The sequence below is a fragment of the Syngnathus acus genome, chromosome 10, assembly GCF_901709675.1.
Source record: "Syngnathus acus chromosome 10, fSynAcu1.2, whole genome shotgun sequence".
Taxonomy (NCBI): domain Eukaryota; kingdom Metazoa; phylum Chordata; class Actinopteri; order Syngnathiformes; family Syngnathidae; genus Syngnathus; species Syngnathus acus.
The window spans coordinates 6,097,111-6,121,476 of NC_051095.1; the positions used below are offsets into that span (position 1 = coordinate 6,097,111).

Genomic DNA, 24,366 nt, shown 5'->3' on the forward strand with positions numbered 1-24,366 from the left:
GCATCTTTTAACTTGCGCAATTGGTGGCTGACTACACCCTTTGTTTGCCCCACTGTACGTCTGAAGCTTAATAGCAGAACTTTGGGGCAGTTGTGTGCAATCTCATGTCATGATCTGTGGACATGTAATCATGATCAATGATGTTGTGAAGAAATAAAAGTGAATCAATCAACCAATCAATCCTTGGCAGGCACAAGTGATGCTTTGATGCAAACAATCAGCAGCTCACCCCAAAATGAAGGACAGGCAAGTTTTTGGAAGGGGCCAAAGGGACAATGAGCATTGCCCCCCCTGACAGAATCCTCGTGCATTTGGTTGCCATGCGCCCAATGAAGAGCATCAAGTAAAAACATGCCATCGGTGTGCTCTGATCTGTCTGCCCGTTCCCCAAATTATGCCCTCAGCCAACCAGTGTGCTCACGGGTGGCGCGGGCATGGCACCAGCTGCTACAAGAAGATGGCAGTCCCCAACGGTTGGCTCGGCGCCTGGCACCACTGCGTCTCTGAGGGCGGCAACCTGGTCTCGATCACCTCCTCGGCCGAGGAAGACTTTGTGAAGGCCACCATGGCCAAGTACAACCACTTCTGGCTGGGACTCTCCAACCAGGTGAGACGGAAGCGGCAGTGGACTCTGCGGCGACAACTGGAACTGTTTTCTTTTCTCCCCCCAGAAATGCGACAAGGTCTGGTGTCGCTTTGAAGGCGGGAGCCAGAAGCTGGCCTGGTCCGATGGCGAGACAATAAAGCACACCAACTGGGCCCCAAATCAACTCGAAAGGTAAGACCTCACAACTCTGCATGCTGTTGTCAGGCGGAGACGTCGGCGTAAAGTTTCTGGAACCAATTTTGAGAACGACCACTCAAGGAAAAATAGGAAAATGTTCCTTTTTTGTTTTTTAATCTACCGACAGCGCCGACGTCGCGTCCTGCGCCTACGTCGACCAAAAGGTTTGGAAGAATTCCGGGAAGTGGAGGTCTGGCTCCTGCGCTTCCTCCTTAGCCTACATGTGCAAACGGCCGCTGGGTAAGCCTGCATGTTTGTAATCAGGTTGACTTTGAAAGGAGAAAAGCTCAAACAGGGTCTTTTTCTATGCAGACTGCCCGACGTGTTCCCCCAAAAGTGGTCCTGCTGTAGTGAAGAGTGAGTTGCAGCACGCCTATTTGCACCATCTGGTCATGGTTTCCTCCTCAATGTTTTTCTTTGTGGCCTCAGCTTCTGACTGCGACGATGGCAACGTCCTTTCTGGCGATCATTGCTATTTTCATGGCCCGAGTCGTGCAACTCAAGAGGATGCTGAGGAGTTCTGTCTCGCCCGGGGAGCCCAACTGCCTCGCGTCCACTCTAAGCGAGATGGCCAATTCCTGTCTGGTAAGCACCAAGAGGAACCGCCGTAGTCGTCACTTGGCTGAAGCTCTTCTTGCCCTGAAGCTCTTGTTCTCCCTCCTTTCATCAAGATCACTTTCAAAGTGCTAGTTATCCTTGGGTGGGACTCAAGAAGAAGGGCAACGACTACAAGTGGAGTGACGGAACAGCTTTGGTAAGTGAATTGCTGGAGGCCTTTGGAAAAGTCGGTGTGCAGGCATCCGTTTTGTCTTGAGGCATCGGGCAGCCGATGACACATTTTTGGCGCTCTGATTTTAAAGACAGCGAGGAGGCAGTTAAGATGTCCAGGAAATATCCTGGATGGTGCCTCTGGTTTGTCTTTAGGTCTTCAGGTTTAGTTGCATTGTGCATGAGACCTTTGGCTCGCCAGAGAGGGCACAACATGCTTCATTTCATTGCAATGTTCATACTACTTTGACTGACAATAAAGTGAAGCCGACAAACCAAAGTGAAACTTGAATGAGAGAAGGTACGCCATTAAGTGAGGAAATGCGGCAGGAAGACGACCAGATCAAATGCAACACGCTAAAGTTCTGTCCAAAATCTCGTCCGCAGGACTACGACAACCTCAATGACAGAAGCTACTCCAGAGGTGACTGTGCATTCATGGGTTCTGACGCACGGATCTACCTGAACTACAGATGCCAAAACAAGCAGTCAGTAATCTGCCAAACAGGTGCTAACGTCGCTCCCGAGCGCTCCTTTTGGACGGCTCCCGCATTTGCATATACCCCCTTTCTCTGCAGCCAAGCGCAGCGGAGAGCGTCCACAGCTGCCACCATTGGTGGGCCAACCTGGTAGGTGTCCAGCACTGGCGCCGTCCGTCTTGCACTGTCTTGCGTAACGCCGTCTTATGTCTGGCTCGCAGACTGGACTGAAAAATGCGGCTGGTGGCTGGACCACCCCTCCAGCGTCTTCTGCTACCTGATCATCCCACAGCCCACCAAGACCTGGCAGAAGGCGCAAGACCACTGCCAAGCCCACCAAGGGAACCTGGTCAGCATCGCCGACTCGCACGAGCAGGACTTTGTACACGGTAGGCGGCCGTGAATTAAAATATTGGCCATGAACAAGTTCTGTTTATTTTGCACATATTTAAAACACGTAAATAGGAAAATAAAGCACTTTAAAGTGCCATATCTAAGTCACCCAAAATGAAAAAAAACAACAAAGAATGCTGGAGTAGGAGGAAGCAGAGCTTTTTAGATTCCCACCCTAATCCATTCAACAAATAATTCAACATACAAATCAATAAAACAGAAGTAGACACACTTTCAGATTCCTTTTTGCCTGTGTGTAGTCACTTTGTCTTTTTTCTCATGCATGTTAAGAGACCAGATTTGATACACTTTTTTGAGCAGTTTTTAAGTGCGCTCGTTTTCTCGACCATTGCACAATTTCACCCCACAAACAGTTATACACATTTGTATGGTTGTTCAGCAGACTTTTCCACGCCTAATATTCAGTTTCCGTCTCAGGTGATAGCCACCCTGCCTGCCTTTCCATAAAAAACAAAAAACAAAAAAAGTGTCTCCCGCTTGGAAGAAGGTCACCATATCTTGCTGTGTACATCATAATTTGAGCTGTCTTGTGTTTGATCAAGATCCCTGAGTGACAAAAGTTTTGTCTGGTATTATAAAAAGTGCGTTTGTATTCTCCTTGTTATTTTCCTTATTGCTTGACTTATTCGGTGTTACCCCATATTCCCCACACAGTAGTTCAGATATGGCAATCTGAGTAGATGCTTCCGAATTGCCTTTGACATTTTTGTTTTTACATGATTTCCAGCAGATTTTTATTGTCAACAGTCACACCCAGGAGTTTTATGTCAGAAGCTCTTTCCATCATAAGATTGTCACTTTTCCCTTCCAAATGAGGTTCGATATGTATACTTTGCAAATCATGCGAATTGTGTATCACTCAAATTGTGGTTGTTTCCATAAGCTGCTGTCAATTGTCCACAGCGCAATAGATGTTTGTATCATGAGCAAAACAAAATGCATTTACCGTAATTTTCGGACTATAAGTCGCACCGGAGTATAAGTCGCACCAGCCATAAAATGCCCAAAAAGTGAAAAAAATCCATATATATGTATATAAATGGCTCCTGAGTATAAGTCGCCCCCCCACCCAAACTATGAAAAAAACCCGCGACTTATAGTCAGAAAATTACGGTAATTGTTTTTGATGCATTACTGCACGATGATCGTGTTTAGGAGCAAGGACAGCCGACCCTTGAGGTTCTCCACATGTTATGGGCAAAAGGTCTGATCTCCAATTTTTACAAATTGCTGCCTGTTGATTAAGTCGCTCCTCACCCAGTCCACTCTGATGCCATGATTTATTGTGTCGAATGCTTTCTTTAGATCTGTGAAAATACCCATCACCTTTTTTTTGTGTGTGACGCTCTCGATAGGATCCATTAGTGCCATTGATGTTGCTCTGACCCCCACGAATCCATATTCACTTTTTTCTTTTCTTTATTGAACAAAGAGTTTTTCTGTGAAACCTTTTCAAGGATCTCGGAGAACTGAAAGAGCAGAGAGAGAGAATGGCGTGTAATTAGTCTATTTCTACAGTGGTAGTAGTAGCTATTTTCATATCCTTTGGAAATCTACCAGATGTAAGACATAATGCGTATGTGAGTCAGTGGTTGTACAATTTCATCAAGAACTTTTGTTGATGCTACACATATCAATATCATTGTCATCAGTTGAGGTTTTACTTCTACACCAAGAAATATATGGATTGAGCAGCCGAGTCTGTCTGGCAGGTCCCGCATTGACCAAAAAACCCAAACAAAAAAAACAACTATTCATTGACCACCACTTTCATATTGTGTATCGATCGCTCGATTTCAATACAATAAGCCGGGTACTTTGTGTTTTTGTTTTTAGCTCCAGTGTTTAATACCTTCCGTCCACATCCCCTTTGTATTAATTTATATATCTCTTTACAGGACAGGTTTGATGGTACAGTAATCCCTCGTTTACCGCGGATAAATTGGTTTCAAGACCACCCGCAAAGTAGTGTCACCCTTTTTTTTTTTTTTTAAACATACATTGTTTGTGTATCAATAAGTGGATATGAAACCATATAAGTGCATATGTTATCATTAGAACATGAAATAATAGTTCAAGCGTAGTATACCGCACTGTTATTGCTGGCTTGGTGTTGATACTACTTCTCGTCATCTTGGCTAACATCCCCCTATTCTTCTTGCATGTTCTCTTTTGATCCACAGTTCTCTTCAAGAGTCAGGCACAAGCGTCCTCTCTGTGGTTGGGCGCCGATGTCTCACTTGATGACGATGACGGCAAATGGACTGACCGATCCTCGTTCACGTTCAAGCGCCAATGTGAAGGTCGGTCGGAGACGGTTGTCTGCTGCATTTTGGAGGAACGGAGGAGCACTGAGATCTTGTCTCCCTCCCTCCAGGTGACGCCAAAGGGGGGTATTGTCTTTCCTTGCTCACTGGCAGCGGCGACTGGAAGTACGACCCGTGCGGCAACGAGAGAGGCTACGTCTGCAAGAAAAGAGGAAAAGGTAAGTGAGGCATGACGCCCCACCGACCGTTATCGCCCCTTGACGTCCGTCTGTGCCTTAATGTCTGTCTTTTCGTTTTCTCTTGCAGGAGTGAAAGAATCTTCCCCGACTCTTGTCGGTAAGTCAGACTGAGCGTCAAAAAAAAAGATCCTGGAGTCACACCATGCCAACCAACAAATTCTGTGCAGTTTTTTGTTCATTTTTGTGAAGTATTCAGCCACGTGTTGAATGTTTTTTGCATCGTCTTAACTTGCACAGCGCCACTTTGTATGCGGCCGCGGTTGTTTCTCAAGCGTGAAGGTGAATTTTCCGGAGTCATTTAAAGAAAATGCACTGGGCTGAGCTTAACCTAGTCGAGTGATCTTCCAATTTGCCCGACCTGAGAAAATGACCCTTTGCTCAAAAGTGGGCTGCAGGGCAAAACAGGAGTGTGCTCTGATCTGGCCGCCTGTTCCCCAAATTGTGCCCTCAGACGGCAAGTGTGATCCCGGGTGGGTCGAGCGGGACTCCAGCTGCTACAAGAAGGAGGTGAAGCCCAACGGTTGGCTGGGGGCCTGGCACCACTGCGTCTGGCTGGGCGGCAACCTGGTCTCGATCACCTCCTCGATCGAGGAAGACTTTGTGAAGACGACCATGGACAAGGACACCCCCTTCTGGCTGGGACTCTCCAACCAGGTGAGATGGAAGCGGCAGTGGACTCTGGAGAAACAACTGGGACTGTTGTTGTTTTTCCCCGCAGAAATGCGACGACTCCTGGTGTCGCTTTGAAGGCGGGAGCCAGAAGCTGGCCTGGTCTGATGGCCAGACAACAACACACACCAACTGGGCCCCAAAAGAACTCGAAAGGTAAGACCTCACAACTCTGCATGCTGTTGTCAGGCGGAGGTTCTGGAACCAATTTTGAAGACGGACACTTTTGGAGGAAAACAAAACAGGAAAATAATTTTTCTCCCGACAGCGCCGACGTTGCGTCCTGCGCCTACGTCAACCAAGGGGGAATAGGAGAGCCTGGGAAGTGGCGCTCTGGCTCCTGTCATTCCTCGTTGGCCTACATGTGCAAACGGCCGCAGAGTAAGCCTGCACGTCCGTGCTCACGTTGCCAATGAAAGAAGCAAACGGGTCTTTTTTTGTGCAGGCTGCCCAGAGGGACAGACGTGTTCCCCCAAACATGGTCCTGCTGTAGTGAAGAGTGAGTTGCAGCACGCTTATTTGCACTTTGGCCGTCTTGTCACGGTAACGTTTTTCTTTACGGGCCCAGCTGCCTACTGCGACGACAACACCTTCCACTATGACGATTATTGTTACCGTTACGAGAAGACGCATGAAAATTATGACAATGCTGAGAAGTTCTGTCAAGCCCGGGGAGGCCACCTGGCTAGCGTCCACTCTAAGCAAGAGGCCCAATTTGTGTATGGTGAGCACCAAGAGGAACCGCCGCACTCGTCATTTGCCTGAAGCTCTTCTTGCCCTGAAACTCTTCTTGTCCTTCCTTCCTTTCCTCAAGATCACTCGCAGACCCAACAATCTGCTTTGGTGGGACTCAAGAATACGACGGGCGACGACTACGAGTGGAGTGACGGAACAACCTTTGTAAGTGAATTGCCTATTTTTCAAAAGCTGCGCTGGGAAAGTCCAAATTTGAGCAGCATAAAAAAAAGGGGAGAAATGCCGCTCAACGATTGGATTGTTTTGGAGGGGAAATGGGCAAAACGTGGGCGCGAGTGAGCCGAGGAAGGGCGTTGGGAGTCCAATACACGAGTGTCGTCCGCAGGAGTACAAACAATGGGAAAAAGGCACCTCGGGGGACTGTGCGTTCCCAAATTCTGTTGGGGAGTTGAGTGGCTGTCAGTGCTCAACGGCGCGGCCATTCTTCTGCAAAACAGGTGCAAACGTCGCTCCCGAGCGCTCCTTTTTGGACGCATCCATCGCATTTGCTGATATTTGCCCACCCCCCTTCCTTGCAGCCAAGCACGGAGGGACTCGACGGCTGGCATCATCAGTCAGCCTAGTCAGTAGGTGTCCCGCACTGCCGCTGTCTTATGCCGCACTGCCGCTGTCTTATGCCGTCTTACGCCGTCTGGCTCGCAGGCTGGACTGACAAATGCGGCTGGTGGCTGGACAACCCCACCAACGACTTCTGCTACCAGATGATCAGCCAGCCCACCAAGACCTGGCAGAAGGCGCAAGACGACTGCAAACGCCTCGAAGGGGACCTGCTCAGCATCACCGACACCGATGAGCAGGCCTTCATAAAGGGTAGGCTGGCCGGTAATTTGCGTATGACTCGAGAAAGAAACTTTGATTTTTTTCCCTACTTCACCTTCCTTTCCAACTCGAAACGTGATCAAGCTGAGATATGGCCAGCTTTGCTTGGTTGTTTTTTGGCTTCCCTCTTTGTTGCAGTATTGTTAGCACTTTGTCATGGCTGTGCCACACCTGTCAAGTTGTAGTCAAGTGTGAGTTGTTTTGGAATCGTGCATGTTCTCCTTGGGATCCAAAGGTATCGCCAAGGTTCTGATGGGTGATGACGCCTCCCTGTGGTTGGGCGCCAACGGAGGCATCGAGGGTGACGGCGGCAAGTGGGCTGACGGATCCCCCTTCTCTTACCTCCACTCGAGTGCAGGTCGGGCTGAGGCGGTTGTCAGCTGCACTTTGGAGGAACGGATGAGCGCTCAGATCTTGTCTCTCCCCCCCCCCCCCCCCCCCCGAACCCCCTCCCTCCCTCCAGGTGACGCCGACGGGGGGAAATGTCTTTCCTTGCTCACCGGCAGCAGTGACTGGGAGCGTGACAAGTGCGACAACATGAAAGGCTACGTCTGCAAGAAAAGAGGAAAAGGTAAGTGAGATGTGACGCCCCACGGTGGGTGGACCTTCATCACACGTTCTGGTTCCCGCTTCTAGGAAAGACGGCAAAACCCCAGCTGCTACATGACGGTAAGTCGCCTTCACCGTCTCTGTAAAAAAAAGACGCAGAGAAGTCAACGGTTATGCTCTCTCACTCTCAGGCTACAAGGAGAGCTTTTTCTGCCAAGACGATTGGAAAGTCCTTAAATGTTCCGATGAAAGAGTCATCCGCGTACAGTCGGCTTTCCATGGACGGAGGCGTAGCAACGTCTGTCCGAGTGGCGGCGCCGGATCACAGGGTAAGAATCCTCATTGGCATTGTTGATTTTAGCTCGCTGTCCTGGAGCCGTTTCTGTCGCGAGGTGTCACACGCAGTCCAGTAACTCATTTGTAACCTATAATTCAATATCAATATGCATGGACTTAGACGCTTTAAAGCGTCATTAACCATTGAAATTCCCTTTGTCCTGCAACCAGTTGAAGTCGGTATGTGAATGAATTGTGCATAAAATGGCGCTGTGTTGTCATTTGCAGATCGCTGCAGGATGAAAGGGGCTCTCTCTCACTTTAGAGCATTGTGTGACAAATATCAGACTTGCCCCATTCAACTTACGGGTATGGACCACTGCCCTGGTGTCTCCAAATACCTCCACATCGTCTACAGCTGTGAGGAGAAAGGTGGGCTTCACAAGGAAAGAATCCAACGGATCCCCAGAAAGCGCGTCGGCTAGTGACGGACAGCTGGCCAGACGTGAGAGTGAATGAGCGAGCGTTCCTTCCACTTTTTTGTCTTTCCTCAGTGTGTCTTGACAGTCTGGGCATCGCTGACGGGAAAATCCCAGACTCCTCCTTTTCAGACTCTTCCTCCGCGATCAATGGCAAACCTCACAAAGCGCGTCTGGGGGGCAGCGGTTGCTGGGAACCGTCCAAAATGTGTATGTAAAAAAACAACACAGCTCTCCGTCGTAGTTGTTGGTAGTTTGGTATCCTGAGCAATGCAATGGAATGGATGGATCCGCCCTCAGTCGGCAGCTGGATCCAGGTGAACCTCGGTCAGCGCTTCAAGGTGACGGGCATTGTGACCCAGGGGTGTACATACCAATTGGAAAGTTCCAACATATTTGAGTTGGAGTTCAGTACTAACGGAGAGACTTGGTATCGCCACCCAGAGCAGGTGAGCGAGCGGTAGCCGACTCCAACTTTGTCATCCAGGCTGTTGTCATTCATTACAAACGCGCGTGTGTTTTGTTTCCAGCTTGCTGTGGGGACGTACATGCTAACCAGGTTCGTGTTCGCCCAGTACGTCCGCCTCCTGCCAAGGTTTTTTGGCCTTCGCTTTGACGTCTTAGGGTGCACGCCTGACGACGCCTCTCGCGGTGAGTACGGACGTTCGGAGTGCAGTGGAAAAACCAGCAAGAAACAGCCTTTGATTGGCCCTTCTGACCCGCAGACATCTTATGCAGCAGCACAGCCACCAGCCTCGGCGTGGACGGTTCAATGACGTGAGTCAAACCCGCCATCAATTTTTCTTGCGGAAAAGCCTCCTCGTAACTCAAGGTCTCCCGCAGGGTCCGGTGCCCGCCGGGCTGCGCCCAAACCTACACGGTCTACGGAACACAGATCTACAAACAAGTATGTTAATTAGTGCACGACCTGCCAGCAGAGTTCTTCTTCTTTGTTTGAGATGTTCTCTGAGTGCAGGAGTCAAACATCTGCGCTGCTGCCATTCACTCGGGCGTCATTGAGAACGCGATTGGAGGAATTGTGTCTTTGCTGAAGAGAGACCCACAGAAGGCCTACAACGGCTCCGCCAGGAACGGGATCACCTCGAGGTTGGCTCTCACTGCAGCGTCTATTTGAAGACGCCCGGCTCATTCTCACTTTACTGTCTGCAGTGTTGGTGACGGTTTGGCTCAATCTCCGTCTTACACTTTTGGAGACCAGGGTGAGTAGGCTGTCTAGAATAGAAAGCATACTTCATCACGTGACGCCATCTTGCGCGCAGAGCCGAGATGCTTGGGACCTGAATGGGAGGAGTTTGCGGACTTTTGCTACAAACGTTTTGATGAGAGAAAGACGTGGTACGGCGCTCGACAAAACTGCTCCTGTCTGAAGGCCAAGCTGGTGTCAATCCGCTCCAAGGTTGAGCGGGATTGGCTGCAAGACCTCCTGACATCAGGTGCGCGCTCGCCAAGCGTCGCAACTGCTTGATCGCTGCCATATCTGGAAAGCAAATGAGAGCACTCTTGCTGTTTGCAGCCCCCGGCGACACGTGGATCGGACTGAACGCCCCGGTGTTTCCCGGCGAATTCGTGTGGTCGGACCACCAGAAGGTGACCTTAACCAACTGGGCTCCGGAAGAACTTGCCGACAGGTTGGAGAATTGCGTGGCCGCCTTGAGCCAGGTGGGTGCGGAAAAGATTGACCCGCTCGTCGGAGACGAGGTTTTTTTGCATTAAAATCAATCTCACTTGGACTTTCAGTCTGGCAAATGGATGATGATGTCGTGCGCGCAACTCAACGGCTACATGTGTAAGATGCCCACGGAGCGTTATGCGCTGGATAAAGGCGCCAATGCAAGTGGCGAGTAATCATACGAATGCAATTGACCTTGCATGATCGTTCTGTTTGATTTACCATGCATTTTGATTGATGCATTATTATGACTGATTTACCATGCATTAGTCTTTTTGTTAGATTTACCAAGCGTTATGATTCTGTTTACTTCTTCTTCTTGACTTAACATGTGATATGATGATTTACCATGCATTATTATTCCTTTGTCCAATTTACCATGTTATTATTCTCTTAGATTTACCGTGCATTTTCATCATTGATTTCTTCTATTTCATTTTACTTATTGTTAGATTTACCATGCATCATGATTATGCCATCTGATGATTTACCATGCATTATTATTCCTTTGTCCAATTTACCATGTTGTTATTCTCTTAGATTTACCGTGCATTTTCATCATTGATTTATTTCATTTACTTATTGTTAGATTTACCATGCATTATGATTATGCCATCTGATGATTTACCATGCATTATTGTCCAATCTACCATGTTATTATTCTTAGATTTACCATGCATTTTCATCATTGATTTCTTATATTTCATTTACTTATTGTTAAATTTACCATGCATTATTATTATACCATCTGTTGTTTTACCTTGTTTAATTGACCAAAAAAATAATAAAATAATAAAGACAATCGGTGTGTCACCTGGTTAACTCATTTAATAGTTTACTGGTTTGGACAGGGCAATTTTATAATCTGGTCAATATGATAACTAATTTATTACGCCCGAGGTAGGAGTATTAGTCAGACTTCCTCATGACGCCATTTGGGTGCATTTTGTATTGCTCTTTGGAATCATTTTGAAAAAAATGATTGTATACTGCTTTGTAACAATTTTGATATTGCTATTCACGTAATCAAATCCATCCATTGTCCTGAAGCGCTTATCCTCACGAGGGTCACGGGCAGTCTTGTCTGTCACCATTAAAAAAACTAAACAAAAAAAACAATTAGGAGCGGCCATTCCGCCTCTCATGAGTGTGTTAGGAACGTGGGAGGAAACCCACGCAGGGAAGGGGTGAAAACATGCAAAGCCCACACTAGATGGCCGGCGATGGCATTGAACCCTGCGCCTAATATAGTATTGCGCAAATGAAGCATTCACCGACAGCTTCTCCAAAGGCCACCGCACTAGTGTAGCGTAAAAAAGAAAGACACAAAAAAAGTCATTTCATGCAAACATCAGGCGAGCAGGGGCTCCACCAGCCATCATGCGCACATTCTACCGTGGCACCACTGAGAGCGTCCTCTCCAGTTGTATCGCTGTGTGGGGTGGTAGCTGCACTGAATACAACATGAAGGCCCTGCAGCGCATAGTGAACACAGCTGGGAGGATTAGATGGTGCTTCACTCCCCTCCCTGAAGGACATTTACACCTCCCGTCTCACCCCCGAGGCGACCACGATTGTGTGTGATGTGAGTCACCCCGCTCACACTTTGTTTGATCTGCTGCCCTCTGGGAAGAGGTACAGGAGCCTGCGCTCCCGCACCACCAGACTCACCAACAGCTTCGTACTCCAGACTGTTAGGATCCTGAACTCTCTGCAGGGAGTCATGACTGTTCTTAATGAAACAGTTCAATATGATTGGGCTGTTCATTTCGGGCTCTCGGCCACAATTCATGTTGAGAAGGCCATGGACACTCCTTGCAGTATCCTCTGATTTTAATGTAATTATTTGAGACCAATGGATAGACAGACCTTGGCACTCTGATGAAGGCGGATTATAAAAAGCCGAAACATGTCAGGTAATGCAGCTAAAATCATTTGTTTGAGATGAAAGAACCAGTGAAGTGAATAATGATAATAATTCAAATGAAAGATGGCCAATGTGTTCTTGCCAGTCGTGGTCCGGTTAATCCTACAAAAAAAAATTCTGTTATTCAAACACAACTGAGCACTTGTTAATTGTGAGCTGATTATGGGGAGAGCACCTTTGCTTTCCTGAAAGTCAACATCAGCGAACTGCCAATAGAATCCACACGAGCCACCTTCGCCTTGCTTCTGCAAAAACAAAAGCTTCGGTCTCGTAACAATCATAATTGGGGGAAATTCTTGTCATGCCGCAAATTGTATTTGTGGTCTTGTTTTAAAAGGGAGTTGTTTGGTTTTGTCGTCAAGCAACATCATCCTTGTGACTGCCTTAATTGCTAAAATAGGACTTGTGCATGTCAAATTGGAACCATTATTGTCATATATTGCCTTATTTTCTTTTTCAGAATTAAACCTTATTGCATTTTTTTCCTCCAATATGTGTACAGTTTTTGGATTTTAAAGAGCTCCTTGTTTACCTCCTTTGGTGGCTGGTATGTTGGTTGTGGCGAGTGCGGAGGACTGCCGTTGGCTGTGGGTTGAACTCGCCATCGATGGCTGGGACATCCCAGCCTGCCATCTGCGCCTGTTCCTGCTCCTGTTCCACCGTGCTGACTTCCTGATGCAGCGAGGTCACCAGAGAATAGCAGGAGATTACAACCCAATCATGGCATCTCATAGCAGCAGGACAAACTACCTTTCTGGTCCTCGGTCTTCCGGCCGCAACTTCCAGGAACAGGAACACAGCCAACAAGGGCAGCACACACCTGGAACAAAGCATCTAAAACACCGACAAGAGAAAAAAAAAGAAAAGTAATTCAGCAGAAGCAACCAAATAAGACTAATGATTGAAATAATTATTTTGCTGAAGTACGCATCGTTAGCTTCCAAGGCAAACCCCATAAATATTTTTTTTTTCCTTTGACAAGCCTATGATTTTTTTTTTTTTAATTGTTAAAGGAAAGTCTAATTCCCAATACCTTTAATCCGGCAAAGTTGCAACTTTATCACTGTTCTCAGAATGTTTTTACAATGCAAAGGTTTTACATTTATCTTGTAAAATTGACACCTTTTCTTAAATACATTTCCTTGTAAAAAAAAAAAAAATGGTTGTAAAATTGATAACTTTTTATGTAAAATTCTGACATCACTTTTGGAAATGATTTTTTTTTTCTTGAAAACTTGTACCTCATAAAATCCACAAATAATTTAGTCAATTTGTCATTTGTATCGATTTTAATTCCGTTTTAATGTGCTCGTGAAGCTCTTACCTCTTCGAGATTTTCAGTTCGTAAACGGAGCGATGACGTCGTGGTGTGGTGGCGCGGTGTAGTGTTGTGGGTAAATGCGGCGTGCGTGCTTTTTATAGCTCCGCGTCGTGGGAGGGTTTATATGACACAGGGCTGTTTAGGCTGAACGCGAGACAATTACGCTCCATCTCCATCTTCACGTTATCAACAACAGGAAAAATGTGCGCGACACGCCTTGGCACACGTTCACATGCCAAGAGCATATCATAGCAATCTCCTCACGTCGCCAAACGGGACGTCGCTACTATTTTTTCCTCTTGTGTCGTTATTGTCTTAAATTTTGAATGGAAAAACAAACAGTTCATTTTTTTAAAATCATATTTTACTTGACCAATGAGTTTGATTCGTACTGTGAGCATAAGCGCAGCTCACATCATCTCACCCCACTGAAATGAATAGAAATGCCATTCATCTGTTCCAGCCGCCCTGAAAACTAATTTTCACCAGTATTGTATTTTATAAAAAGATACACACAAGACACAACAGTACAATCAAGTACAATGCGAGGTATAAGAGGTGTATGAAAATTTGAATACAATTTAAATGTCATTGTGCAGCTCCTTCTGTTTATGTCTGCGTCATGGCCACCAGGAGGCAGTATATTACATACGCAAAGAAATGTTTTTTACAACTGCTTCACTTAAAAATGACTTTTTCAGAAACACCCGTCAGGTTTCAGTAACATTTACGACAAATAATAATTGTGTGAGGTAAATATGAATCGTGACTTTCTTCTCCTAATTTTTTCCTCTTATATGGCCACTATTTCTCATTAGAATTCGAACTTTGTTTTGTGAGCTATTACAAAAGACTTGTGTGCCCATTTTACGTCTCGAATTCCCGAGGCTAAGTGCGTTGAGCAGTCTTGAAGTTGCATTTTCCAGCGTTGAGCGAGCGCACACGTAAACGAAGCGAGGCAGCGCCACTTTTGCACACTGACTGATTAGCGTCCTTATCGAGGACTCATCAAATTTCTCGTGTAGATGGGGACCACCCAGTGCGGATGGAGATAATACCGCATTACCCACATCAAACCGACAAGACAAAGTAGAAACAATAACCTAACGAGACAGAAATTGAAAAAATTGAACACAAGAGAAAAATGACATTTATAAATAGAAACAAGGAAAACATAGAAAAGTCTAAATACAAACTAATTTTTTTAAAAAAAGGACATGACAGAAAGAACATGACAGTTTTACATACAGTGTGTATGCATGCGTGTATGTGAACGTGTGTAATGTATGAGAAATATGCTTTTAAAAATAATACATAAATGAATTAAAACAAATATTGCATAATATTACAATTATTGCTGATTACATATAATGAATTGCGTGTCTGTATTCATATTATTATATTATGGCAGAAAAGAGGAACATGTCTGTATTCCATGACTGTCTGCCAATAAATTATTATTATTATTATTATTATTATTATTATTGTCATTGTGGTTATGTCTTTATTCGTAAAATATATATTTCTGAAGTAAAAAAATGAGTGAAGAATGAATGACAGCAAAAGAAAAGTGATAAAATAATAACTAGAAATGCAATAATATCCCATAGCTAATTTAATGAAGGCAATTTTTATTTCATAAGCAATGATCTTAATGTATTTAAAAAACTAAAACTTTAACCAATTTTAACCTCCGCAATTTTTTTCGGAGGTAAGCGTGAGTGGCGTAATGGCACCCTCTTGTGGACAGCACAATAACAGTAAATCCGATGACGTCAGTGTCCACTAGTACTTATCTTTCAGCAAAATCGAAACAACGCAAATCGAAGAGAACAAGTTGAAACGCCATCCATACATCTCGTAGCATTTATGGAGCCACAATCTTGACTATTTAAAGATTGGGCGTTCACTTTCTTCACTGTGCGTGACGACGAACGTAAAAAAAAAAAAAAAAAAAAAAAGATGACGAAAGGGGCGTGGATCAAACGTGAAGACTGTTTCCTTGGGAGGAATCTACAACAACATATACGAACCAAACGACGGGATTGTGGACTTTTTCTACCTTGGAGGAGCTCAAACAGTTGCTCATTCAACTGGTGAGTTTATGTCGACTGTAGCTTCAGCTTTAAACACAACAACGATTTAAAAAAAAAAAAAAACCATTTTATTTTTGAGTGGTGAAGGTCGGACGAAAGAATTTGTTCCGTTTCCCTGCGCTCAAATGTCACCGTTTAACTTTGTTCCAGTCACCGAAGGCCCGCACGCGCTAGTGATGGAAACAAATAATTATTTATATAAGGGCATTGTCTGTGTATCTGTATCCATTTTCAAAACCGTCATTGTTTAACATTTTTGAAAAAGTTTAAACGTGCTTCCGTCACTCCCATTAGTTTCCCCAGAAGAAGTGACAGGAAGTTGAGAAAGAGGTAACCTGAAGTCACAACCACTCATTATGTCAGGTTAGTTTGATCTGTTTTTACTTTTTAAGTTGTTTAACAAGATTTGCTTGGTCGTGTCACACCAGTTTTGTGCTGCTGAACTCTGTTGTTTTTGCCAGGTTACACCAACCAGGTGCCCTACCCAATGACTCATCAAGGGGGCCAATCGGTGGCCCCCTATCCTACATTTCAGGGCGGGTATGGGGCCCCCGCTCCAACCCCAGGTTTCAACATTGACTACACCCAAGGTCCACCACCTGTTATGTTTCAACCGGGACCAATGGGCGGCTCCCCTGGGGCCATCAGCCCTGCGCCAGCCCCAGTTCCCGTGGTACCTGTTGGGGTTCCTCCCGGACTCGAATACCTCACTCAGGTAACTCAATTCTTCATAATGTCTTAGTGTGTGGTTGACTCTATTAGTATTGTTTGTAAAAAAACAAAAGAAACCATAAAGGTTCAGCTTCTCCTTTCTGACCTTTGAACGGTACGTTGTGCAAGATTGTGCGAACGTGATTATTTTCAAAGTCAAACACTTAGCAGTGAGAAAAACAATGCAGCTCATCTCCTTGTCTGTTTTCATTTTAGATTGACCAGATTCTGATCCACCAGAAAGTGGAACTTCTGGAAGGTAGGTTGCTCCGGCTCCCCCTCGACTAAAAACGTCGCGTGCTAACCGATTGCCGTTTGCTAGCGTTCATCGGCTTCGAGACCAACAACCAGTATGAGATCAAGAACAGCCTTGGTCAGAAGATCTACAAAGCTAAGGAGAAGAACGATTGCTGCACGCGCAACTGCTGCGGCTCGCTGCGCAGCTTTGACATGAAGATTAAGGACAACAGTGACCGCGAGGTCATCCGCCTCATCAGGCCCTTCCGCTGCGTTTCGTGCTGGTGTCCGTGCTGCCTGCAAGAGGTTCGCTTTCCTTCTCATTTTTTTTTTCCTTTTTGCTCCAATCACATTTCAGTCTCTGTGTTGCCATGTCAGTCTAATCTGCCCGCTCAGCGTTGTCGCTGCAATCTGATTGGCGATGAGCCGTTTTGTTAAACCTATCACATTTGAAATTGTTGATTCAATTTGAATCCAAATCAAATCAATCAAATTTAGTCCTGATCCCGTGGGATTTCCCAAACCCACTGTGCTTTGTGGAATGGAAAGCCGAGCAGCTGGTTTGAGCACACACATGCTCTTCTTTGACTGCTCGCTTGTTGTTTGCGCTCCTAACTGGAGTCATGCCACCTCGGTGATGTTTGCTAACGCGCTCTCTGAACTCAGCCGTTCAGTCCGTGCCAAAAGTATTGGAACAGCAAGGTCAATTTCATAATTTTTGTTGTATACTGGAACGATGACGACAGTGAAGGCTTGATTACAAATAAATTGACCTTGGTGTTCCAATACTTTTGAAGAGGACCATGGAAACTACATTGAACCGCTAGCGACATGGTGGGATTGTCAAGGATTGTCAAGTGTGAATACTGTGGTTGTGTGTGATGCCCCGCCCCCTCCCTCTCCTCCCCAGATGGAGGTGCAGGCGCCGCCGGGTACCACCGTGGGCTTCGTCAAGCAGGACTGGCACCCGTTCATTCCACGCTTCTCCATCCAGGGGCCCAACAAGGAGACCCTGATGAAGCTGGAGGGGCCCTGTTTCGCCTGCAACTGCTGCGGGGATGTCAACTTTGAGGTCAAACAAACTACAACGCTTTTATAGATTTTTTTATTTTTTTTTTCTCTTATACATTTGTGACTCAAAGTCAAAGTCTGCTTTACTGTCAATTTCTTCACTTGCCAAGACACACAAAGAAATCGAAATAACGTTCCCACTATCCCACGGTGACAAGACATAGTACACAATATACATACAAGTAAATAACACAAACAAATAAAAACAAGAAGGCACAAACAATGAATAAATAAGAGTGATGAATAAATAATAAATAAACAAATAACATAATAAATAAGAGGAGCAAAAATGGAGCAAGTGTGCAAACAGCAGACAGTCAGAATAGAGCGCAAACTAACGCAGAAGGGGGGGGGGGGGGAGTTCAGGATCCTAACAGCCTGGAGTCTGAAGCTGTTGGTGAGTCTGGTGGTGCGGGAGCGCAGGCTCCTGTACCTCTTCCCAGAGGGCAGAGAATCAAACAAAAAGAGTGAGCGGGGTGACTGACATCACTCACAACCGCGGTTTGTTTTGCAGCTGACGGGCAAAGATAGCAGTCAGCCCATCGGTCGCATCAGCAAGCAGTGGAGCGGCCTCTTGAAGGAAGTCTTCACCGACACGGACAACTTTGGCATCCAGTTCCCTTTGGATCTGGACGTGAAAATGAAAGCCGTCCTCCTGGGGACCTGCTTCCTCATTGTAAGTTTGCTTCCTCTTCATCTCGCTTACGTCCAAAACGCATTGCTGAGCGGTTCCTTTTTGTTTTCTTGACAGGATTTCATGTTCTTTGAGAAAGTGGGCGAGGCCAACCAGCGCAGCACCGTCTTCTCTTAAAACAGCAAATGAATAGTTAAGAATTTTGGGAATTTCCGTCCGACCGTCACTTATCACTCCAATAGGAAGTTACACTTTGTGTATCCTGGGTCGTATAGTACTGCATTGTTTAAACACAATATGCCACATGGCAAAAAAAAAAACTTACGAGAGCAAAAAAAAAAAAAAAAAAAAAAAAAAAAAAGAAAAAAGTGATTTGAACTGACTTTATGTCAAGACGTCCAACAGCGGGCATTGTAGTGGCGTGTCACGTCCAGGCTGTGTGATGAGGCTCAGTCCGAATATGTGCAAATTGTAAATAATGCGATTTCCATGCAATTTTTCCCCCACTGAAGCCGTGCCAGTCATCCCGCAAAATTCAATCATTCTCCTTGGATAATGTGCCAGGCTCCTACTCACGTGCCTGATTATTTAATCACTCCGAGAATTGTCGGCAGATATTGACACTACCTCTCATCCAATAGTCACTTTTCTACTTATCTGTTTGAAACATTTCTGACATTTTTTTAATCAATATGAATGTAAAAATAGAAGCACTGTGTGTTAATATACCCATGCCACTGCTAGTCACGTTGTTTCTTTTTTTTATTTATACTTATATAATTGTGATCATTAGCTTCTGATAAATTCAGTTTTTGTCGAAATTATATAGGACCAAAAAAAACTTGAGCCTAAATGGGATCCCCCTTCCACTCCATAATAAGGAATGCTATATGCTCGCATCAATTTACCAGTAGTTGTACTTAAATAAATATCAAACACACATTTGAGTTAAAAAAAAAAAATGAATCGCACAAAAATGTCAAGCTTTTTTAAATGAAAATGTTATACAAGATGCAAGAACTTCTCAAAATCAATTTATTCAACAGAACAATATAAACATCCCAGGAAATATGAAATATACTTTTTAAAAAGTGTAAGTAGTGTCTTTTGAAAAGTGACATTGCAGTTTTACAGCCGTCGCTCGCCGCTAAGCGCCGCCCGCTCCCTTTCGGCCGAAGCGGACCGTTCGTCGCTCGACCAGCGGATGAGGTAGCGGCTGGCCAGCTGCAGGTTCCACTGGTACCTGGTCAGGATCCGCAGGCAGTCCTCTCGAGAGCACAGACTCAGCGAGTAGAGCTGTTCCAACTAGGGACAGTCCAAAGTATTAGTGCAAAGGTTTTGACAAAACAAACGAGAAAATAAAGTCGTAATCTTCGCAGGATTAAAAAAAAAAGAAAAAAGTCTTCTGAGAATAAGGTCTGATTTCTCACCTTAAGTTGCTGCTCAGCTCGTAGCGGGTTCCAGTCGTTGCGTTGCAGAGCGCCGTGAGCCTCTTCGATGGTTACCCCGTGCACGGCCTCCATCACCTGAACACAACAACCAGAAGAGTGAGAAGAGACGACCGTCCTAATTTTACGAGAAATTAGATCGTCATTTTATGCGATTTTTAGATTTATATTTGAGCAACAAATGTTGGGAGAAAATATTCCCCAGTACAGTTGTAATCTTGTTGGATTAATTAATTACGGGGAGGAAATAAAATACCTGTGAGATGAGCGTGCCTCTGGTGTAGAGCACAGGAGACGGCTTCTCCCTTTCACGAAGCCGCTCTCTCCCGTCCCCGTAATCATCCAGTTGAGGGGTGGAACGTGCCAGCTGGGACATTTTGGCCAGGTTGGCGCCCCCTCCTGAAGGAGGAGGTGGTGGCGGCAAGTGGGAGCCCGAGATCGGGTGCACTGTGGACCTTTTCTGAGGTTTCCAGTTGGAGCGCTTGAGGTTGGGCGGCGGCGGTCGGGGAGGCGGCAGGACGCTGGCCTCGCTGAAACGCCGGGGGTCCTGCTGGACCACTACGCTGCGGGCCACCATCGGCGGAGCTCCCGCCCTCCCCGAGGGGGGCGGTGGAGGCGCTTGCGACTGCCGACCGCTCAAAACTGACTCCAGGCTTCGGGAAATACCTGCGGGACATACGACACGGATGAAGAATGTAGGTCGGGCCTTTTCTGGATCGGAGAGAATTATCTGAAGAAATACAGTACCTGACAATTTGAGCAGATTGGATGTCTCCTTCTCCCTGGGTTGCTTCCAGCTGCTACTGCCTCTGCACACACCACATAAGTATGAGTAGGTAAGCCCCCCCCCCGTCGCATATTGTATTATATTGCAGCGACTGACTCGTCCAGGTTGTCGGGCGATCCCCAGCTACGAGACACGTGGACATCCCCATGCGCCGCGTGATGCAAGCTGCCCTTCAGCGGGGGTGAGATGAAAGCGGGGTTGACTGCAACGGGAGGGACTAGTGCCGGAGCGGGGGGCACGATGACGCTCGGAGGGAACCAGCCCACGCTGAGCGTCCTCTGGTTCTGTCCACGCCACTCGCTGAGCTCTAGGCTGGACGGTAGGTGGACATCGCATCAGCTCGGTCAGTTTTCGGATACGCCCTCCATTTTTTATTTGCCCGCACCTGACGACTCTTACAAAAAATTGCTGTTTTATCAGAGATGAATTGTATAATCTAGTCATAATCCAACAAAAAATATATTTCTGGGAGGAAAAAGTTTCAGGCATAGCCTAGCAACAGCTTTACAGATTCCCAGTCCTAGTTACCCGTGCTCGACGACGGTAACGAGATCCCCGGGCGCCAGCGCCAGCTTCCTGGCTTCGGAGAACTCCCGGCCGGCCTGGACCTCCATGGGCTTGGCCTCGGTCACCATTGCGATGAGGCGGGCGAAATCGGGCCGCTCGGCCGGCTCGCACGCCCAACACTTCCTCATGACGGCGTACAACTCTTGAGGCGAGTCGGGCGGCTTCTCCAGCCGCTCGCCCTCGCGCTCCACGCGCCATAGGATCTGCAAAACAAAAGCTCAGCTCAGCTCAGCCCAGCCGGCCGCTGTGACCCGCCCATTTACCTGTCTTCCCGACAGGCCGAACCACGGCTCCTCGCAGTACGTGAACATCTCCCACAGCGTAACGCCGAACATCCACACGTCGGACGCATGCGAGAAGGAACCCACGCGGAGGCTCTCCGGAGCACACCTGGCAGGCGCAAAACAATTGTGAATAGCGGAGCAATCGGGGTACCAAAGTTCAAAACGGCGACCGTAGTCAATTGCTGCTTAACTTCACCGCCATTGACGGCTATAGACGTCATATCCATTTGACACGGGCGAATGAGTTAGTTTGGGCACTCACCATGCGAAGGGGATCCGCCGATGCGCCGACATGACGTAGTGGTTGACGTCATGGCTCAGGCCCCTCATCAGGCCAAAATCGCCGATTTTCACCATCTCTCTAGACGCCAGCAGGACGTTGCGGGCCGCCAGGTCCCTGTGGATGAAGCGCCGCGTCTCCAGGTAGTCCATGCCTGACGCGATCTGGCAGGCGAAGAGCCACAAACGCGCCAGCGGGTACTCGAACTGCCGCGAGCGCAGCGTGTTGTACAGCGAGCCCTGCGAGGCCAGCTCGGTCACCTGCAAGGGGGGCAGAGCGACAGGCTCGTTCGCACCGAGAAGGTGGCGGGCGTTAGCGGTGGGGCTTCACTCACCATTTTCAGGGGCTGCGTGAGCACCACGCCGTAAAGTCGTATGATGTGCGGGTGGTCCAGCGACTGCATGCAGGTGACTTCTTGCAAAAAGTCCGTCAAGGTGTCCGCCTGGCGGGACAAGCTGCTCCGCAGAGATTTCACCGCCACGGGTACCTGCAGCAAAACAAAGTGACATTTTCTTCATTTTGCGGTATTATTTTCGAAACTTTTTTATCCAAAGCCCTTCAAAACATCGAACCCCCAACCTCCACGTTTGCATTTGTCTTACAACTCTTCCGGTGGGCGTGTGCCACTCGCCCTTCTTGACCACCCCGAAGGAGCCGGAGCCCAGCCTCTCCCCGAGAACCAGCTCGCTATCCTGGATGAGGCTGGGGAGCGCCCGGCTGGCGCTTTCCACGTTGGGCTCGCTGTCTGGACCGCGACCGCTCGGCCCCTGCGTGTGCAAGACATCACGGTGGCTCAGGTGCGTCATGAATGCAGTTGTGGTTTTTTTTCATGTCGTCATACCTTAGGCACCCACAAGCGCCAGCTTCGGGATGTCTTGTGACGTTTTAGTGCGTCCCATAATCTTCTTTGTGCTTCAGAAAAAAAGTGCGATGTCAAGAATAGAATCGGCCGATGGAAAATGAAAAGCAAGTACATGCGCTTGATTAAATGTATTACGACGCTTTGGACATTTTGCAATGGCGCATACTCTCTCTTGCATATGAGGCTCACCGGGTTTGCTGATGCCGACGTGCTCCAGGTCGGCCTCCTTGACGTAGGCAAAGTGCTCGATGCGCGTGATGTTGAGGCCGTCGCGGACGCGCAGGTAGAACTTCTCCAGCTGCACGTCAGCCAGGAGTTGGTACAACCATTGTGTGTCCTGCTCCATCGGCGGGCGCTCGGAGCGCAAGCAGGCAGCGGGCGGGTAATACTGAAGCTTTTCTGCAATAGTTTCACTGAGATTTTAGCAGCAGACAAATAACTTGATTTGTTTGATCTTGATGTGGCTCATGTTAAATGTGTTTTAATGCCCAGTTGGCCTTCGACTACCCTGAGGTGTCAGCATGTGGGGGGACAAATGAACGGGAACTAGCAAAGTTAGTGCTTGTGATGCTAACGTTTATGTGCACAGTGATGAATCTTTAACCGGCTCAGCTACTGAAAACACACTTGACTCCTTGTGATCACACTCCGTAACGTCAACACAATCATCAGTTGGTATCCATCCATGGTACCTGACTTTGGGTGCACCCACGAGCAGGGGACCTACCATATGATAAACGAGCAATAGCACTCACATCTATGGACATTTTATTTCATCTTTTTAAAGGGCAGTCATGGCCAGGTTGATCATTGATGAAGTTGAAAAAAAAGTAGTTAAAGTGTGTACGGTTAAATATTTACATTTCTTATTTGCTTTCGTTTAATTCTTATAATAATAAACAACAAATACAAACACCTAGATTGGTGCACAAAAATTGACTGGACTTGATAATGCTGAAAACCTTATTTAGTCTTCCACAGGTTCGAACCCAGACCCTCAGAATTGCAAGGCGGACAAGCTAAACACTTCCTATTGAATCTGTAAAGATGAGTCATTTTACGCGACAATTATATTCTATATATTAACTATTATCGATAATAAAACGTCACTATATCGGAGTAGATACAGTGGTGTGTATCGCAGTGTAATGCGAGTGTTAATAAGTTATTCATTACAAATGAAAGATATGCAAAATATAATTCCAATGTGTCATGCGTGCTTTCTGTTTGAAACTTACATAGAGTAAGCGACGAATGTTGTTGACAGCTCGTCGTCACCCCCCCACACACACCTTTACTCCAGACGGCATGTCTCCGTCCACCCCACAAATCTTTTGAAAAGTCCTAAAAAAGCGCCACAGATTCCAGAATTCCCTCTTGTCTTTCACAAACCGAAAAAAAAATCCGCTAAACGTCACTTAAGCTCGTTCGGTTTCAATTCGGAGCGAGTCAACAAAAAGTCAGTGAGACTCCAGGGACGTACCTGTCTTTTTTTTTTTTTTCCATTTCCGGGATAAGTTACACCTTTTTCCGCCCATGCCTCACCTGAATCGACGCGTTAAGGACGCAAGTGACATTTGAAACAAAACAAAATGAATAAAAATATATTTTTTAAGTATCTAAAATAAACCTAGTACTTATTTGAAAGTACAACAGCTGGGGTGGGCTTTGTGCTCGACGTGTTAAAAATGTAAAGTCCTTAATAAAAATATTTTTGTATAAAGACAAAAAAATGTAGAAACGCCTATTTCTTTCTTTCTATTGAATATCGTTCATCGTAGCGACATTTAATACATTACAACATTATACTACTCAAATTGTTTTTATATTTTCCCCAATATTAAAACAAATTTAAATATAGATGATCAAAATATACAATGAGAACCTGCATAAAGACTATATAAATAATGAAAAGCCTTTACAAAATAAGCAATTCAATATTTTGGCAATTT

General features: G+C 46.4%; 3 protein-coding genes and 1 long non-coding RNA gene across 5 annotated transcripts; 3 read left to right on the forward strand and 1 right to left on the reverse strand.

The window, feature by feature from the left end:
- Positions 1-411: 411 nt before the first annotated feature.
- On the forward strand, positions 412-10,764 carry LOC119129700 (macrophage mannose receptor 1-like). Its single transcript, XM_037263078.1, has 24 exons — positions 412-607; positions 672-778; positions 5,889-6,001; positions 6,066-6,119; positions 6,189-6,344; positions 6,435-6,520; positions 6,702-6,813; positions 6,895-6,942; positions 7,019-7,186; positions 7,431-7,553; positions 7,659-7,766; positions 7,832-7,864; positions 7,936-8,073; positions 8,309-8,452; positions 8,575-8,709; positions 8,800-8,948; positions 9,030-9,150; positions 9,225-9,276; positions 9,343-9,406; positions 9,476-9,606; positions 9,670-9,719; positions 9,780-9,953; positions 10,034-10,179; positions 10,258-10,764. The coding sequence occupies exons 1-24, from the start codon at positions 458-460 to the stop codon at positions 10,363-10,365; spliced, it is 2,670 nt and encodes an 889-aa protein (XP_037118973.1). The 5' UTR covers positions 412-457; the 3' UTR covers positions 10,366-10,764.
- Positions 2,265-5,048, forward strand: LOC119129489. The gene is made up of 4 exons (XR_005099193.1): positions 2,265-2,420; positions 4,629-4,748; positions 4,823-4,930; positions 5,019-5,048. It is a non-coding gene; the product is annotated as an uncharacterized LOC119129489 (long non-coding RNA).
- Positions 10,765-15,252: 4,488 nt separating the features above from the next.
- Positions 15,253-18,929, forward strand: LOC119129459 (phospholipid scramblase 2-like). 2 transcript variants are annotated; one of them, XM_037262757.1, is made up of 8 exons: positions 15,255-15,533; positions 15,828-15,896; positions 15,995-16,248; positions 16,461-16,503; positions 16,567-16,787; positions 17,392-17,553; positions 18,067-18,228; positions 18,304-18,929. In XM_037262757.1, exons 2-8 carry the CDS (start codon positions 15,890-15,892, stop codon positions 18,361-18,363), a joined length of 909 nt encoding a protein of 302 aa, XP_037118652.1. In that variant the 5' UTR covers positions 15,255-15,533; positions 15,828-15,889; the 3' UTR covers positions 18,364-18,929. The 2 variants fall into 2 exon arrangements, with proteins under 2 accessions (XP_037118653.1, XP_037118652.1); XM_037262758.1 differs by lacking the exon at positions 15,828-15,896 and having other exon boundaries at positions 15,253-15,533.
- A 199-nt stretch (positions 18,930-19,128) lies between these two features.
- tnk1 (tyrosine kinase, non-receptor, 1) lies at positions 19,129-23,920 on the reverse strand. Its single transcript, XM_037262653.1, has 13 exons — positions 23,653-23,920; positions 22,604-22,813; positions 22,394-22,464; positions 22,155-22,319; positions 21,887-22,039; positions 21,535-21,812; positions 21,252-21,378; positions 20,950-21,191; positions 20,518-20,733; positions 20,382-20,443; positions 19,891-20,300; positions 19,617-19,712; positions 19,129-19,491 (listed from the first exon to the last, which is right to left on the reverse strand). Exons 2-13 carry the CDS (start codon positions 22,758-22,760, stop codon positions 19,315-19,317), a joined length of 2,154 nt encoding a protein of 717 aa, XP_037118548.1. The 5' UTR covers positions 22,761-22,813; positions 23,653-23,920; the 3' UTR covers positions 19,129-19,314.
- Positions 23,921-24,366: the final 446 nt, after the last annotated feature.

Bases quoted from the DNA above. Each gene is read 5' to 3' on its own strand.
- LOC119129700 (XM_037263078.1), top strand. From the start codon at position 458: ATGGCAGTCCCCAACGGTTGGCTCGGCGCCTGGCACCACTGCGTCTCT. The intron at 9,277-9,342 runs GTGAGTCAAACC...GGTCTCCCGCAG, and splicing joins GGCGTGGACGGTTCAATGAC to GGTCCGGTGCCCGCCGGGCT. The intron at 9,407-9,475 runs GTATGTTAATTA...CTCTGAGTGCAG, and splicing joins GAACACAGATCTACAAACAA to GAGTCAAACATCTGCGCTGC.
- LOC119129459 (XM_037262757.1), top strand. The intron at 16,249-16,460 runs GTAACTCAATTC...TTTTCATTTTAG, and splicing joins GACTCGAATACCTCACTCAG to ATTGACCAGATTCTGATCCA. The intron at 18,229-18,303 runs GTAAGTTTGCTT...TTTTCTTGACAG, and splicing joins TGGGGACCTGCTTCCTCATT to GATTTCATGTTCTTTGAGAA.
- tnk1 (XM_037262653.1), bottom strand. From the start codon at position 22,760: ATGGAGCAGGACACACAATGGTTGTACCAACTCCTGGCTGACGTGCAG. The intron at 22,040-22,154 runs GTAAGACAAATG...GTTTTGCTGCAG, and splicing joins ACACGCCCACCGGAAGAGTT to GTACCCGTGGCGGTGAAATC. The intron at 21,813-21,886 runs GTGAGTGAAGCC...CCCCCCTTGCAG, and splicing joins TCACGCAGCCCCTGAAAATG to GTGACCGAGCTGGCCTCGCA.